We start from the raw sequence: 16,335 nt of genomic DNA on the forward strand, positions 1-16,335 counted from the left end.
CGAGCACGCGGAACCTGTCCGTAGGCAATCAAAGCGACAGATAGTGCGACTATCATTAGACGCTGGAACCAGATGACTTGTCGTGTTATGAATAATGAGCCAGTTGCCATTATCAAATATGTTTTCATAGGCACGATAGCGCGTGCCAATTGCCCCCTCCTGCGCACAGAAAAATATGCGATAAAAGAAGTAGGATAAACTCGTTTCGCAATTGTACACAAAAAATAATGCAATACGCGAACTCAGTGATCTCTTGACAGCCCCCTACTCTTTGTTGTGAGACACTTGAGTCTCTTACATAAAAATGCCTACAGCAAATGGACCGTCAATCCGCTTACTCGGAAGGGCTGTTTTAGTAATTGGAGCTCCGACCGACACATTTACAACTCTGATGGTCAAACCATGTGATACTTCAAAGATTAGCGCCGCGTCGTAGCCATGAGCGCCTTCGTTGAATCCCCAAAACAAGTTTTAACGTCTTACACTTTCCATTTTTGTTCCGGTCAGTAGAACTGCTTGAATACGCACGTCGCTTTCAATTAGCATAGGACGGTGAATAAGCGAAATTGGGATTGCATGCAAATTGTTCAAATCGCTGATGTTTGAGCGCCTTTCGGTTATTTGCATAGGATTGCGCCAATGAACGAATGATATCGAAGTAAATGAAAGAGACACGAACGACACGACTTGCGTTTACCATTGCCCTGGATCTGTGGCTAGTAGAGGATCTGTGGGAAAGAATTAAATTGTGATTCAATTTGATTTGAAGGAAAACCAGTTTAATGCACGTTCGTTAAGCAGCTGATTGGTGGACACGGAATCGCATTAATGTGAGCTAAAAAGCTGAAAAATAGAAAACACGATAGATTTTTTTTCTTGGGTCAGAGCACAAAGATTTCTTCTTTTTTATTAAACATCGATGAAATGATTCAAAAAGTTTATTGAAAACACCCATTGATTGATTCTCAATTATTTATGTAAACCGCCTAATTTCACTATCTACATTTTTATAGGAAAATCATATTTGAAATGAAGAGCAATGAAAAAATTAAAACCAAATGATCTTACCAATAGCAATAATAGTATATGCGGGCAATAAACTCATCTCAAACTCATTTCCCATCAATAGCACCGCCGCCTAACGGCGTTAGCCCATTCTCATATTTCACTCTCCCTATTCTACATTATGTCGAAATGCTTGATGCTGCTGGTACGCAGTTTGCCAGACAAGTTATCTTCCTTGCTAATTGACAACGACGGAAGAGCAATTAAACATCGCCCGCCACCGAACTTGTGACTGCGATGAGGAAACTCACTCATAAATTAATCATCTACATCTCAAGCGCAGACGACTACCCCTACTGGGGCAATCAAGTTTCTTTCTGTGCTCAACTTCCTACGTCTAGCTGTCAGCTGACGACGATGAAATCAAAAACTAGTTCCGTTCAAGGGCAATTTTTTTAGGAATATAGATTGGTGAGCTGAAACTGAATCGAATCGAAAACAGGACCTACCTTCATTCCCAAAGAGACTCCATATTTTGGCGAACAGCAGACCCATTTTGCTGTGACTGTTGGTCTCCTAAATCGACTATCCGGAATGACTTCTGTTGTCACTTTATTTGCAGGGCGAGTATTTTATTTCTTCATCAATAACGATTCGTCAATCCGAGACATTCCATAGCCCTCCCCTCACTTTCGCTTCGGGCTTTTACGCACTCTTACACCTTAAACAACAACAAAAACACAGATTCCGTTTCGATAAACTTATTTCTTTACAATCGCGCACAACACTCATCAACTATTGCTAAATTTCCTTTCGCTTCTAATCACACTGTGTAACATTTGAAAAAATAACTTCAGAAGTTGCTGTAGAACCGATAGGGTTCTTCTTTGAGTATTAAGAACTTTAAATTAAGTGTGAATGCATAGAAGATGAAAAACCAACTTGAATGGTGATTTGACTCAAATTACTTATCCAGAATGGTTAACTTTAGAAAAATCACAAAACCGTACGACCTGTGTAATGGATGTTTACCTTGCTCGGAAACTTTGCGGATGGGAAGTCTCTTTATTTGAGCAAACGCGATCGCTCTCGATCTGCAGCACACCGAGGCGGGTTACGAGTTACGACGGATTTCTTATGTCTTTTGCAATTATCAGCATCAGCAGCATCTGCTGCTGTTGTTGTTTGCCTTTATTCGAATCCAGCACACAAAAAAAAAACGCGATCACACTCTCCTTACACAACCACACTCGTTCGATTCCGCTCCGTTTTCTTTCGACTGACACAGGTAGCTGCAACTAATTTTTACATTCCTCCTCTATCTACCTGCTCAGGTGTTGAAACCAAAGAGGACAACGAAACCTTCGAAAGAGTCGTTTACCAACAACAGTACCTCTGCACTAGGGCCAGCACACCTTGGGATCGATTCCTTATGGGATCCAACGGAGCGTAATCACGGCGTAAAAGAAACACCCAAAAGCGCCACAATCAGCACTCGAAAACAGTGGGGGTTTCCGCCCGAAAATGTGACGGTTTCCACAAGCGCGACACCGAAGGCTACTCACTGCGACCGAATTACGAAAGATTACCACCAATCGCACTACTCTAGTGGCGATAATTAGCGCAGATTGGAAACGATATTCTTCGCGATACCGAGCTGCTTTCCACTTCCATCAAGCTGCGGGCGATCCGCTCCGAGGCTGCAACTTTTTCGATGGCAATTTTTGACGTTTTGTTTTCTGACATTTTTTGTTTAGCTGGGAGCGTCGCTTACAATGCTGAAAAGCTTTTGAATGAAGAGGGATAGGACTCATGCGAACAAGTAAATCGACACAGTTGTTTCATAAGGGCCAATGTCGCAATGAGCTCGAATGGAGAAAAATGGGTTGGAATGTTCCATGACATATTTTCAATTGTATTTCAAAGAGTAGATGTTATTTTAAATGTTAATAGTTTGCATGAAGTTCATCCATATCTAATCATTGAATCCACATATAAATAAAATTTACTTCGGATTTATTTCGATTTGAAAATATGATTAAAGAATTAGTCGTCCTTTTTCTAACGAAGTACACTTGCGCCCTTCAGAAATGCGCCATAATGTTTTGACAACACCTTTTCGCCCAAATTCCACGCCCGGCTGTCAACCTGTTTGTCAGTATCGCCTGTTTGCATCGCCCGTTGTGTTTTCAAAGTACCGTTTAGCCCTTTTGCTCACATGTGTTTTGATGCAAGAACGAAGTGTCATAATGCAAAAATGGAACACAGTTTAGCCCTTTTGCTACCATGGAGAAAACGGGGCGCAATCGCACCGAGAAAAAAATTCCAACGGAAATGTAATATCGCCCTTCTGTATTTCTCTGTTTTTACAGCAACAACATTTTGTGCCATTTTGCAAATGCTACATATAGTACGTTTCCAGGAGGTTCGATCTATGACATAAACTCGATTTGTTTACATTTGCGACTTCGGCCCTTATGAAACAACTATGTCGAAATAACCCATTAAAATTAAACTTCTCGGGAACTTTTTCAAATCGGCGTATGTAACATTTTGATCAAGCTGAGAAAATGAGCTTGGAAGTTTTCAGAATTTATTTTTATTCCTATTTAGAAACAAAACATTTTTACTGCAATTGAATACACCTCAACGATACATTATGAAAAGGTTCATCGTCACTGACCCTGAAATCTGCACTGCGTGTGAACATTTCAGTTATTTTGATAAAAATATATGTTACAACGTTCTGCAACAAATAAATCACATACGTCGTTTTGATACGTCAGCATGACCGAGGTCATGCTACTTTCGTCGAAATGTTACGCTGCTCCGTACGCTGCATTGTTGATACGTCGAAATGTTGCGTCAAGTTGAAACGTTTCACGCACATGCGTCAAAAAATTGCAACACTTACAACACGACGTAACAACATTTTCTGCAGAAAAACAACGTAAAATGTTTTTCTTAACGAAAATCAGAATATTCTAGCAACATGCTAAATTTTGAAATCAGTGATGAAGAAGTACAAGCAGACGCATGTTTTAAACTATTTAGTTGTTCGAAAAAACCTTTTAAAGTACATTTTCTGCTAAGCGGTGTATGTGCAATATTTTCAACAATGATGTTACACCGTTTTGAAAAAAATTGATTTACATTTTTAAAAACACATTTTCATGTAGCTTTGAAGATATACACATTTTTAGATGAATTTAATGCCATATGCTGTTAAAAACGGGTTTGTTTACAATTTGCGACATACGCCGTTTTGAAAAAGTACCCGAGACTTTATATTTTCCAAAAAAATGTATCTACACGGTTAGATGACTTTACCCATTAATGGGTACTGTGTTATTGTTGATATTATGCCCACCGTGAAAAATTCATCCATTTTCTTCAAAAAGCGCCACTACTCATTAAAATGGGTAGTGGCACTTTTCAAGAAAATGGGTGAATTTTTCACGGTGGGAATAATATCAACAATAACACAGTACCCATTAATGGGTAAAGTCATCTAACCGTGTATTATACAGTTCGGAACTTTTTCCGTATCGTACATCAATCAGATTTTAATTACAATTTGTCTAGAATTTGCAGTTTGAGTTTGCATCTGGAGCAAAATAGAACAAACTTGTTGGTTTCTCCAGCAGTGTTCCAATCATGTTTTTCAAATTTTCAATTAAATGAATTCATTATGTTGCTGCCAAGAAAGGCGCCGTAATTGCAAAGTTGATTGATCCGTAGATAAAATGACGCATTCATACACCAAGACAATTGACAAATATTTGAATCTCGTGATTCAATCGTGGTTCAAATCTGCAGAAAATAGAACGGAGCGTTATACCAGTTTTATTTTTTTGACATTTGACTGGTATAAAAATGAATCTAGAACAGCTGCTGGGAAAATGAATGTTCCAGATTCATATTCAAACTGACAGCCCCGAACGATTTGAATCACTGCTGATTTTACTCTTATTATAAGCATTTTAAAATATCTTCCTACACACTTAACTCATTTCACAGTATTCGGTAAATTTTACCGAAATCTCAACAGCAGAACTGTTCGGTAATTATTTTACAGATTTTTTTGTAATTTTTTCCATTGTTCAACTGTCAAAATCACCGAAAATCAGTAAAATTATTTACCGAACATTGCTTTTGAGATTTCGGTAAAATTTTACCGAATTCGGCGATTTATTTTAAGTGTGTATGCTGTGCTGTAGGGGGATGTTAAAAAAATACGTCCAAGGTTTGAGGGGGGAGGGGGTTCTAAAATTTGTGACAGTTTGTGACAGGGGAGGGAGGAGTCTCGTCTTGTGTTACGTCCGACAAGAAAACATTTTAGTAACAAGTTGATAAGAAAAAAAAGGATTGGAATTTGCTATTAAGGGAGTTAGTTCTCACTAAGTTTCTTGTAAAAAAAGTGTACAAAGAAGACGAACCTTTATATAAATAACAGTTGTACCTACAGGGGAGGGAGGGGGTTCAGTGATTTGTGACTGATTGTGACAGGAGGGAGGAGGAGGGTTGAAAATGCCGAAAAACCATGGACGTAATTTTTGAACGATCTCTAGGGTCTGCCAAAGTTTTTGGCTTCACTTTGACAACCAAATCGATTCTATCCGCACCACCCAGGTTAACACCGTCGTGTGTCTTCTTCTTATTTTTACTTGGATTCGTCTATAAGGCTTTTCGGGAGAGAGATTTTTTCTCTCTGAGCTCGAGCTGATGACGATTCGGAAAAAAATCCCGTTATCGGCCCCGAAGTTGGAGAAGGCTAATTCCTAACAGAAAAAAAAACGAAAGGCTTGGCCGTTTTTTAGGGTGGACCTCAAGGGGTAAGCCACTCGGCACAATGTGCCCACGGCACAGTACGGCACACTTCCGGCACATCTGGGCACCCTTTCTGAGTTTGACAGCTGGACTGTCAAGTGCGGTTGTCAAACCATCAGATGCCAACGTGTTTGAAATGAAATAAACATAAAACCATTCTTCGTGGGATGTTTCCGTGGTATCCGTAAAGCCAACGAATACCTGCTGCAAGATATCTTTCGGGACATTCTGAAAAACGGCATTTCATGGGAAACACTCATCACGACAAATAGAAGCGGAAGGACGGCCGTATCTTTTTGGAGCTGTTTCTCCAGTTGCCGGGCATCGACGTTAAAAATCCAGACAACGAACGTAACATAGCGCTCCACTTCGTTTCCCAAGCTGGGCTTTCGGACGTTGTAAAAAAGTTGACCATAAAGTGCCGGAGAAATACCTGCCCCAAAAAAAAATCACCTTTTTAACGAAGGCTCCAAAGAATGACTCCGTATGCTAAGCTGGTATACTATTTGCTGGGCATCCTCGATATGCGGCATCGCAAGACAGACAGCCCACCAAAATGGGCTTCATTCTAAATTCCACAATGTATTCCCCTTCAAGCAACAAACAAGTTACCACGAAAGTGGATGAAAACTACTCCAAAATTTGTTACGGCCTTAGTCTACCCCAGGAATAAGAGAATTATTAGTGACATACACCAAACACTACATTAATCAAAGGATTTGATTTACCATCCGCAGTCACAGTCTCCCTTCCACAGTCTATGACCCTACCTCATCTTCTCTAAAACCAGTTTTATTCATTTATATATGCATTAAAATATAAAATTATATAGTTATTCATAATTTTTCTCATTAAATTCTTATTACTGTAAAGAACGATGATAACGTCGATTGTTACCTCTATATCAGCACCTAGCAGGTTCACATTGTTACTGTTTTCAGTTGTTTGCCGCCGGATCCTTCGCCACTTTGAGATGTCCTTCCGATGTTGTTGAGAGGTACTTTTGGAACGGCTATCGGATGAAACTATTTCGGTTGGGCATGTTTATCGATCCATTGCGACAAACGGTTCGGCATTAGTCGACAAAATTTCCTCGCCTGGTCTGATCTCGTGCGACTGCTGACTGGCTGGAGGTTTTTCCAGATATGCCGTTATGATGAAGGTTGAAGACGGACATTGTAATCAAACTGTACGGATGATAAATTTTATGGAACTTACTTGTGGAACTAGTACTATGCCGGTCACTTGTGGTGATACCAGCCAGTCCCGATGGCAGTGGCAGTGGTGGTCCTATGAAGAGTTTCCGTTGTGGGTGGCGTAAGTGACGCACGGGTAGCGTAACGTTAAACATATTTAAATATGTCTTTCTGCGTGTTATATCCACTGAGGTCTGCGGAGCTGCCAACGATATCAAACGGAATTAGTTTACCTGCAAATAATGCTGCCGTTCGAAGCGTTCCTATTTTTGTTTTTTTTTTCACAAAACATAAACATTACCCCGTGATGCCAAATAGCTAATCATAACCAGTGTGGCCAAAACAAAAGTTTTTTTTTCTCGGCACTTTTTCGGCACACTTCGGCACAACATAAGGCACAGTGGGCACAATTACCCATTTTGAAAGTGTGCCGAGTGGTTTACCCCTTGGGTGGACCTACACAATATTTTGAAAATAACACGTTGTAGGCCCAATCAAAAATTAGTTTTTCCTAAGTAATTAAATTGAAGATGCGGAATATTTTTATACGATTAGTAGCTATTAGAGGATGCTATCGAAGGGTATGAAAATTGAATTTGTTTATTTTTTAACGTACCCAAGTAATAGTACGTTCAGATTATGAGCTATATCAATTGATATAGAGCATCTTGACATCAGTGTTTGTACATCTAGTTTTCACTGGAAATAATGCATATGGCATCTCATGTCAAGATTCGCTATATCAACTGATATATTGCGCATAAATCCCAAAATTTTATTCCCACCTTTGGGTTTCCGCGCCGAGCACTCAGCGCAAGACTCGGCGACAAGGAGAAAGTTATAAAGTTGGTAACCCTGATTTTTGACAATTAATGTCGATTGTTTGTGTGAGTGCACCGATGTCAAAAACTGAAGCTTTTAGGTAAATTTTTCATTGTCAAATGCAAGTTTTGATAGTATTATTCATGTATGAGTGAAAAACATGCATAAAAGGTCTATAGGGGAAGCAGTCGCTGGAGACAAATGTCATTGTCTTCAACGACGAAACGAAAAGTTTCAATGCAAACAGCAATAGCTCATAATCTGAACGTACTATAATCGTAAGCATTATGCATACCCCTAACCCAATTGACGTTTCCCATCAAAACTGTATCTCGTTGCATTGTCTTAGTCGATTCTTTGGCTTATTTAAGGTCAACAATTTTTAAAATCGAAAAAGTGCTGCACGTGTGAGCCTTGACAAATTCACCCGATGTTCTTTCAAAATCTGGCCAATCTGAAAAAAAAAAACAGTATTTTTTTCGATTTTTAATTTCAATTTTAAAAGTACTTACCCTGACTTAAATCCAACCATATCCATTATGTGGCTATGTGAATTCGCGTAACATATATGGGTAAACACACATAAAATCAATAACCTTTACGTGGATTCTCCTATAGCGGGTGGTTATCAATGCGATGCTTTATCACAACTTGTAGGCATTTTGAAGCCATTTTATAGCACATAAACGGCTTACCATAGTGCTTAATGGTTTCTTGGAAATATATTTTATTATTATTTTACAGTGGGTAACAATACAGCTTATTGTTATTACAATAAAATTTATCGGATTGTTACAATTATTTCTATTGTAATTCTATTGGAGTTTTTTATTCGGGCAATTGACTTCTCCAAATTAATAGAAGTGTGCGTGATTCCGCAGTATTCCTCTCAAAGTGTTTGTGATAGTTTTGCTGCAACTGGATTACCACCCACTTTTATTTTACACATCGCTTTGGAGAAGTCAATTGAATCTTTGATTTTTTTTTTTGAAAACTTGAAGAGGTCTGCTAAACATTGGTTCTTTTCGAAAGTAACGCTAGTTATATCCGGACTGTCCCTCACGTGAAAGCTCACTTTTCGCAGTCGCAAAAGCTCTCTCCTTGTTTTCTTTCAAACCTTTCTGACAGCGCTCTGTTTGGGTTTTCCTTTGTCGCCGCTCGCGAGAGAATCGCCTGTCGAAACAAGTTTCTTGCATGCATGTTTTGCATGTATATGCGTCGGTGGAGGCACATCAGAGCTCCCTTGCGTGAGCAAAAGTGAGATGGCAGAGTTGTGCGAAATCGCCTTCGAACCAACACGACAGAGCGAGACACATCGATAAAGGGATACAATGGCCGCGCGCAGTTATACGCAGACAGGATCGTTGCCTTCGCGAAGTGAAGTTTTGATGTTTTGGTGAAAAATCGCGAATTTTTCAATGAAAATAGTTGAGTGAATTTTCCGATCGGATTGTGGTGATTGTGACCCAGTGGATTACGATCGAGATGGTGTTTGGATTTTGATTTCAAAGGTGAAATAATTTTGTGAAGAATTTTAAAGTTTAATGTCCTTTTTGTGACAATCGGCGAGAAAAAAAGGTTCTGAGATTCAAGGAAAACAAAAATTGTCTCGGCGTTCGAATTTTTCCAATGGTGAAAATTGTTTGATGAGATACCTATTGTTAGTTTGAAAATCATTGCTAACTTCGAATGATTATTGTCGATGTATTCGGATAATGATAGTGCAAAATAAAATTTAATAAAAAGGAAGATTCCGACAGATGATTTTGGGATTAGTAAATTAATCAAAATACGATTACTGTTCCCCTGAATGCGTGCGGAGTGCGAAAGATTCAGTGAAGCGAATAATGTTTCATTTCGGAAGTGTTTTACGGTGAAAATTCCCAAAGGATATTCTACTGATTTGAATAAGTCGTTCGCCTTGAAAGGAAAAACTGTCTGGGTTTAATCCGTGGAAGTGCTAATGGTCGAAAGAAGAAAGGAGTTCTAATCTTGGACGATTCTTGGAAGGTAAGTTGAAAAAGTAATGTTTTTTTTATGAATGGATTAATATTTGACATTAAATGTAATGGAATTGTTTAAAACATATATAATACGTACAATAAGGCTTTCAAAAAGGGTTCAAATAAATCTTCAAGATCTCTCTATATATAAAAATTAAATGATCTGTGTTTGTATCCACATAACTCAAAAACGGCTGGATGGATTTCCTATTCATTCAGCAGATATCTTCGTTCAAATTTCAGACGGGTTTATATTATATTTCCTTATTCAACAATTTTGAGTTAAGTTGAGTAAATCGTCAAAAACTAATTGTGATTTATTTGGGAATTCTGCATGGGAAGATCACAACGCGCTTTCGCCTACTATACAGGACAACGTCTGCCGGGTCAACTAGTTGTCAATATTTTCCCATATTCTCTAAGGAATCCTTCCAGAATTCTCGAAGGAATTATTCCTGGATTCGAGGAGAAGGAAAGGACTTTCGGAAGAAACGTTCCTGGATTCTTGAAGGAATACTTCCTGAAAAGGATTCCTTCGTGAATCCGGAAAAGGATTCCTCCGAGAAACCAGGAAAGATTCCTCCGAGAATCCGGGGAGGATTCCTCCGAGAATCCGGGGAGGATTCCTCCGAGAATCCGGGAAGGATTCCTCCGAAAATCCAAGAAGGACTCCTTCGAGAATCCGGGAAGAATTCCTCCGAGAATCCAGGAAGGATTCTTCCGAGAATCCGGGAAGGACTCCTCCGAGAATCCGGGAAGAATTCCTTCGAGAATCCGGGATGGATTCCTCCAAGAATCCGGTAAGATTTTTTTCTAAGAATCTAGGTAAGATTCCTCCGAGAATCCAGGAAGGATTCCTCCGAATATCCGGGAAGAATTCCACCTAGAATCCGGGAAGGATTCCTCCGAGAATCCAGGAAGGATTCCTCCGAATATCCGGGAAGAATTCCACCTAGAACCCGGGAAGGATTACTCCGAAAATCCAGGAAGGATTCCTCCAAGAATACAGGAAGGATTCCTCCGAAAATCCAGGAAGGATTCCTTCGAAAATCGGGGAAGGATTCCTACGAAAATCCGGGAAGGATTCCTCCGAGAATTCAGGAAGGATTCCTCCAAGAATTCAGGAAGGATTCCTCCGAAAATCTATAAAGGATTCCTCCGAGAATCCAGGAATCCAGGAATCCGACAATCCGTGGAGGACTTTTCCGAGAATCCGGGGAGGATCCCTCCGAGAATCCTGGGAGGATTTCTCCGAGAACCCGGTAAGGATTTCTCCAAGAATCCGGGGAGGATTCTTCCGAGAATCCGGGGAGGATTCTTCCGAGAATCCGGGAAGAATTCCTCCGAAAATCCGGGAAGGATTCCTTTGAGCATCCGGGAAGAATTTCTCTGAATCTGGGAAGGATTCCTCCGAGAATCCGGAAAAGGATTCCTCCGAAAAACCAGGAAAGATTCCTCCGAGAATCCAGGAAGGATTCCTCCAAGTCCGGGAAGAATTCCTTCGAGAATTCGGGAAGGATTCCTGCAAGAATCCGGTAAAAAAAATTCCCGAGAATCCAGGAAAGATTCCTCCGAGAATCCAGAAAGGATTCCTCCGAAAATCCGGGAAGGACTCCTTCGAGAATCCGGGAAGGATTCCACCGAAAATCCAGGAAGGATTCCTTCGAGAATCCAGGAAGGATTCCTTCGAAAATCCGAGAAGGATTCCTCCGAAAATCCGGGAAGGAATCCTCTGAGAATCCGGGGAGGAATCCTCTGAGAATCCGGGAAGGATTGTTTAAAAAATCCTGGGAGGATTCCTCTGAGAATCCTGGGAGGATTCCTCCGAGAATCCTGGGAGGATTCCTCCGAGAATCCTGGGAGGATTCCTCCGAGAATCCTGGGAGGATTCCTCCGAGAATCCTGGGAGGATTCCTCCGAGAATCCTGGGAGGATTCCTCCGAGGATCCTGGGAGGATTCCTCCGAGAATGGAATGGAAAAGAATGGGAGGATCCTCCCAGGATTCTCGTAGGAATCCTCCCAGGATTCTCGTAGGAATCCTCCCAGGATTCTCGGAGGAATCCTCCCAGGATTCTCGGAGGAATCCTCCCAGGATTCTCGGAGGAATCCTCCCAGGATTCTCGGAGGAATCCTCCCAGGATTCTCGGAGGAATCCTCCCAGGATTCTCGGAGGAATCCTCCCAGGATTCTCGGAGGAATCCTCCCAGGATTCTCGGAGGAATCCTCCCAGGATTCTCGGAGGAATCCTCCCAGGATTCTCGGAGGAATCCTCCCAGGATTCTCGGAGGAATCCTCCCAGGATTCTCGGAGGAATCCTCCCAGGATTCTCGGAGGAATCCTCCCAGGATTCTCGGAGGAATCCTCCCAGGATTCTCGGAGGAATCCTCCCAGGATTCTCGGAGGAATCCTCCCAGGATTCTCGGAGGAATCCTCCCAGGATTCTCGGAGGAATCCTCCCAGGATTCTCGGAGGAATCCTCCCAGGATTCTCGGAGGAATCCTCCCAGGATTCTCGGAGGAATCCTCCCAGGATTCTCGGAGGAATCCTCCCAGGATTCTCGGAGGAATCCTCCCAGGATTCTCGGAGGAATCCTCCCAGGATTCTCGGAGGAATCCTCCCAGGATTCTCGGAGGAATCCTCCCAGGATTCTCGGAGGAATCCTCCCAGGATTCTCGGAGGAATCCTCCCAGGATTCTCGGAGGAATCCTCCCAGGATTCTCGGAGGAATCCTCCCAGGATTCTCGGAGGAATCCTCCCAGGATTCTCGGAGGAATCCTCCCAGGATTCTCGGAGGAATCCTCCCAGGATTCTCGGAGGAATCCTCCCAGGATTCTCGGAGGAATCCTCCCAGGATTCTCGGAGGAATCCTCCCAGGATTCTCGGAGGAATCCTCCCAGGATTCTCGGAGGAATCCTCCCAGGATTCTCGGAGGAATCCTCCCAGGATTCTCGGAGGAATCCTCCCAGGATTCTCGGAGGAATCCTCCCAGGATTCTCGGAGGAATCCTCCCAGGATTCTCGGAGGAATCCTCCCAGGATTCTCGGAGGAATCCTCCCAGGATTCTCGGAGGAATCCTCCCAGGATTCTCGGAGGAATCCTCCCAGGATTCTCGGAGGAATCCTCCCAGGATTCTCGGAGGAATCCTCCCAGGATTCTCGGAGGAATCCTCCCAGGATTCTCGGAGGAATCCTCCCAGGATTCTCGGAGGAATCCTCCCAGGATTCTCGGAGGAATCCTCCCAGGATTCTCGGAGGAATCCTCCCAGGATTCTCGGAGGAATCCTCCCAGGATTCTCGGAGGAATCCTCCCAGGATTCTCGGAGGAATCCTCCCAGGATTCTCGGAGGAATCCTCCCAGGATTCTCGGAGGAATCCTCCCAGGATTCTCGGAGGAATCCTCCCAGGATTCTCGGAGGAATCCTCCCAGGATTCTCGGAGGAATCCTCCCAGGATTCTCGGAGGAATCCTCCCAGGATTCTCGGAGGAATCCTCCCAGGATTCTCGGAGGAATCCTCCCAGGATTCTCGGAGGAATCCTCCCAGGATTCTCGGAGGAATCCTCCCAGGATTCTCGGAGGAATCCTCCCAGGATTCTCGGAGGAATCCTCCCAGGATTCTCGGAGGAATCCTCCCAGGATTCTCGGAGGAATCCTCCCAGGATTCTCGGAGGAATCCTCCCAGGATTCTCGGAGGAATCCTCCCAGGATTCTCGGAGGAATCCTCCCAGGATTCTCGGAGGAATCCTCCCAGGATTCTCGGAGGAATCCTCCCAGGATTCTCGGAGGAATCCTCCCAGGATTCTCGGAGGAATCCTCCCAGGATTCTCGGAGGAATCCTCCCAGGATTCTCGGAGGAATCCTCCCAGGATTCTCGGAGGAATCCTCCCAGGATTCTCGGAGGAATCCTCCCAGGATTCTCGGAGGAATCCTCCCAGGATTCTCGGAGGAATCCTCCCAGGATTCTCGGAGGAATCCTCCCAGGATTCTCGGAGGAATCCTCCCAGGATTCTCGGAGGAATCCTCCCAGGATTCTCGGAGGAATCCTCCCAGGATTCTCGGAGGAATCCTCCCAGGATTCTCGGAGGAATCCTCCCAGGATTCTCGGAGGAATCCTCCCAGGATTCTCGGAGGAATCCTCCCAGGATTCTCGGAGGAGTCCTCGCGGGATTCTCGCGGTGGTCCCCGCAGGATTCTCGGAGGAATCCTCCCAGGATTCTCGGAGGAATCCTCCCAGGATTCTCGGAGGAATCCTCCCAGGATTCTCGGAGGAATCCTCCCAGGATTCTCGGAGGAATCCTCCCAGGATTCTCGGAGGAATCCTCCCAGGATTCTCGGAGGAATCCTCCCAGGATTCTCGGAGGAATCCTCCCAGGATTCTCGGAGGAATCCTCCCAGGATTCTCGGAGAAATCCTCCCAGGATTCTCGGAGGAATCCTCCCAGGATTCTCGGAGGAATCCTCCCAGGATTCTCGGAGGAATCCTCCCAGGATTCTCGGAGGAATCCTCCCAGGATTCTCGGAGGAATCCTCCCAGGATTCTCGGAGGAATCCTCCCAGGATTCTCGGAGGAATCCTCCCAGGATTCTCGGAGGAATCCTCCCAGGATTCTCGGAGGAATCCTCCCAGGATTCTCGGAGGTATCCTCCCAGGATTCTCGGAGGAATCCTCCCTGGATTCTCGGAGGAATCCTCCCAGGATTCTCGGAGGAATCCTCCCAGGATTCTCGGAGGAATCCTCCTAGGATTCTCGGAGGAATCCTCCCAGGATTCTCGGAGGAATCCTCCCAGGATTCTCGGAGGAATCCTCCCAGGATTCTTGGATCCAGGAAGGATTCCTTCGAGAATCCAGGAAGGATTCCTCCGAAAATCCGGGGAGGAATCCTCTGAGAATCCGGGAAGGATTCCTCTGAGAATCCGGGAAGGATTCCTCTGAGAATCCGGGAAGGATTGTTTAAAAAATCCTGGGAGGATTCCTCCGAGAATCCGTGAAGGATTCCTCCGAGAATTTGAGAAGGATTCCTCTGATAATCCGGAAAGGATTTCTCTGAATCTGGGAAGGATTCCTCTGAGAATCCGGAAAAGGATTCCTCCGAGAAACCATTAAAGATTCCTCCGAAAATCCGGGAAAGATTTCTCCAAGAATCCGGGAAGGATTTCTCCAAGAATCCGGGATGGATTCCTTCGAGAATCCGGGTAGAATTCCACCAAGAATCCTGGAAGGATTCCTCTGAAAATCCAGGAAGGATTCCTTCGAGAATCCAGGAAGGATTCCTTCGAAAATCCGGGGAGGATTCATCCGAAAATCCGGAAAGGATTCCTCCGAGAATCCGAAAATGATTCCACTGAGAAGCCGGGAAGGATTCCACTGAGAATTCGGGAAAGATTTCTCCGAGAATTTGGGAAGGATTTCTTCGAGAATCCGGGAAGAATTCCTCCGAGAATCTAAGAAGGATTCCTGCGAGAATTCGGAAAGGATTCCACTGAGAAGTCGGGATGGATTCCTCTGAGAATCCGGGGAGGATTCCACTGAGAATCCAGGGAGGATTCCTCCGAAAATCCGGGAAGGAATCCTCTGAGAATCCGGGAAGGATTCCTCTGAGATTCCGGGAAGGATTACTCTAAGAATCCGGGTAGGATTCCTCCGAGAATCCGGGGAGAATTCCTCCAAGAATCCTAGGAGGATTCTTTCGAGAATACTGGGAGGAATCCTCCGAGAACCCGGGAAAGATTCTTCCGAGAATCCGGGAAGGATTCCTCCGAGAATCCGGGAAGGATTCCTCCGAGAATCCGGGAAGGATTCCTACGAGAATTCGTGAAAGATTCCTACGAGAATCCAGGGAGGATTCCTCCGATAATCCGGGAAGGATTTCTCCGAGAATCCTGGGAGGATTCCTTCGAGATTCCTGGGAGGAATCCTCCGAGAATCGGGGAAAGATTCCTCCGAGAATCCGGGAAGGATTTCTCCGAGAATCCATGAAGGATTCCTCCGAGAATCCGGGAAGGATTCCTACGAGAATCCGTGAATGATTCCTACTAGAATCCGGGCAGGATTCCGCTGAGAATGCGGGAAAGTTTCCTACGAGAATCCGGGAAGGATTTCTCCTAGAATCCGAGTCTCCGAGTCTCTTGAGAATCCGGGGAGGATTCCCCTGAGAATCTGCGAAGAATTCCTCCAAGAATCCAGGAAGGATTCCTCCGAGAATCCAGGAAGGATTCCTTCGAGAATCCGTGGAGGATTCCTCCGAGAATCTGGGAAGGATTCCAACGAGATTCTGTGAAGAATTCCTACGAGAATCTGGGAAGGATTCCTACGAGAATCTGGGAAGGATTCCTGCGAGAATCCGAGGAGGATTATTCCGAGAATCTGGGGAATATTCCTCCGAGAATCCTGGGAGTATTCCTCCGGGAATCCAGGAAGGATTCCTTCAAGAATCCAGGAAGGATTCCTTCGAGAATCCAGGAAGGATTTCCCCGAGAAAGATT

At 43.9% G+C, this 16,335-nt stretch overlaps 2 protein-coding genes across 10 annotated transcripts in view; one reads left to right on the forward strand and one right to left on the reverse strand.

Annotated features, from left to right (window-relative positions):
• LOC134226078 (ADP-ribosylation factor-like protein 5B) overlaps window positions 1–2,731 on the reverse strand; it is a 37,758-nt gene extending 35,027 nt beyond the window's left edge. The window contains exons 1-2 of one of the 8 annotated variants that reach the window (XM_062706615.1): window positions 2,421–2,731; window positions 1,515–1,726 (exon numbers count right to left, since the gene is read on the reverse strand). In XM_062706615.1, coding sequence (XP_062562599.1) covers window positions 1,515–1,560 — 46 coding nt within the window. In that variant the 5' untranslated portion in view covers window positions 1,561–1,726; window positions 2,421–2,731. Of the gene's footprint in view, window positions 1–1,514; window positions 1,869–2,037 lie in introns of all 8 variants that reach the window. The other 7 variants (XM_062706611.1, XM_062706614.1, XM_062706608.1 and 4 more) reach the window with 7 other exon arrangements.
• A 6,454-nt stretch (window positions 2,732–9,185) lies between these two features.
• Window positions 9,186–16,335, forward strand: part of LOC134226090 (uncharacterized) — a 631,583-nt gene continuing 624,433 nt past the window's right edge. For both annotated transcript variants that reach the window (XM_062706630.1, XM_062706636.1), the window contains exon 1: window positions 9,186–9,863. The gene's annotated coding sequence lies outside the window, so the exon portion shown is untranslated. The remainder of the gene's footprint in view (window positions 9,864–16,335) is intronic.

This window comes from Armigeres subalbatus, chromosome 3 (assembly GCF_024139115.2).
Source record: "Armigeres subalbatus isolate Guangzhou_Male chromosome 3, GZ_Asu_2, whole genome shotgun sequence".
Lineage (NCBI taxonomy): Eukaryota > Metazoa > Arthropoda > Insecta > Diptera > Culicidae > Armigeres > Armigeres subalbatus.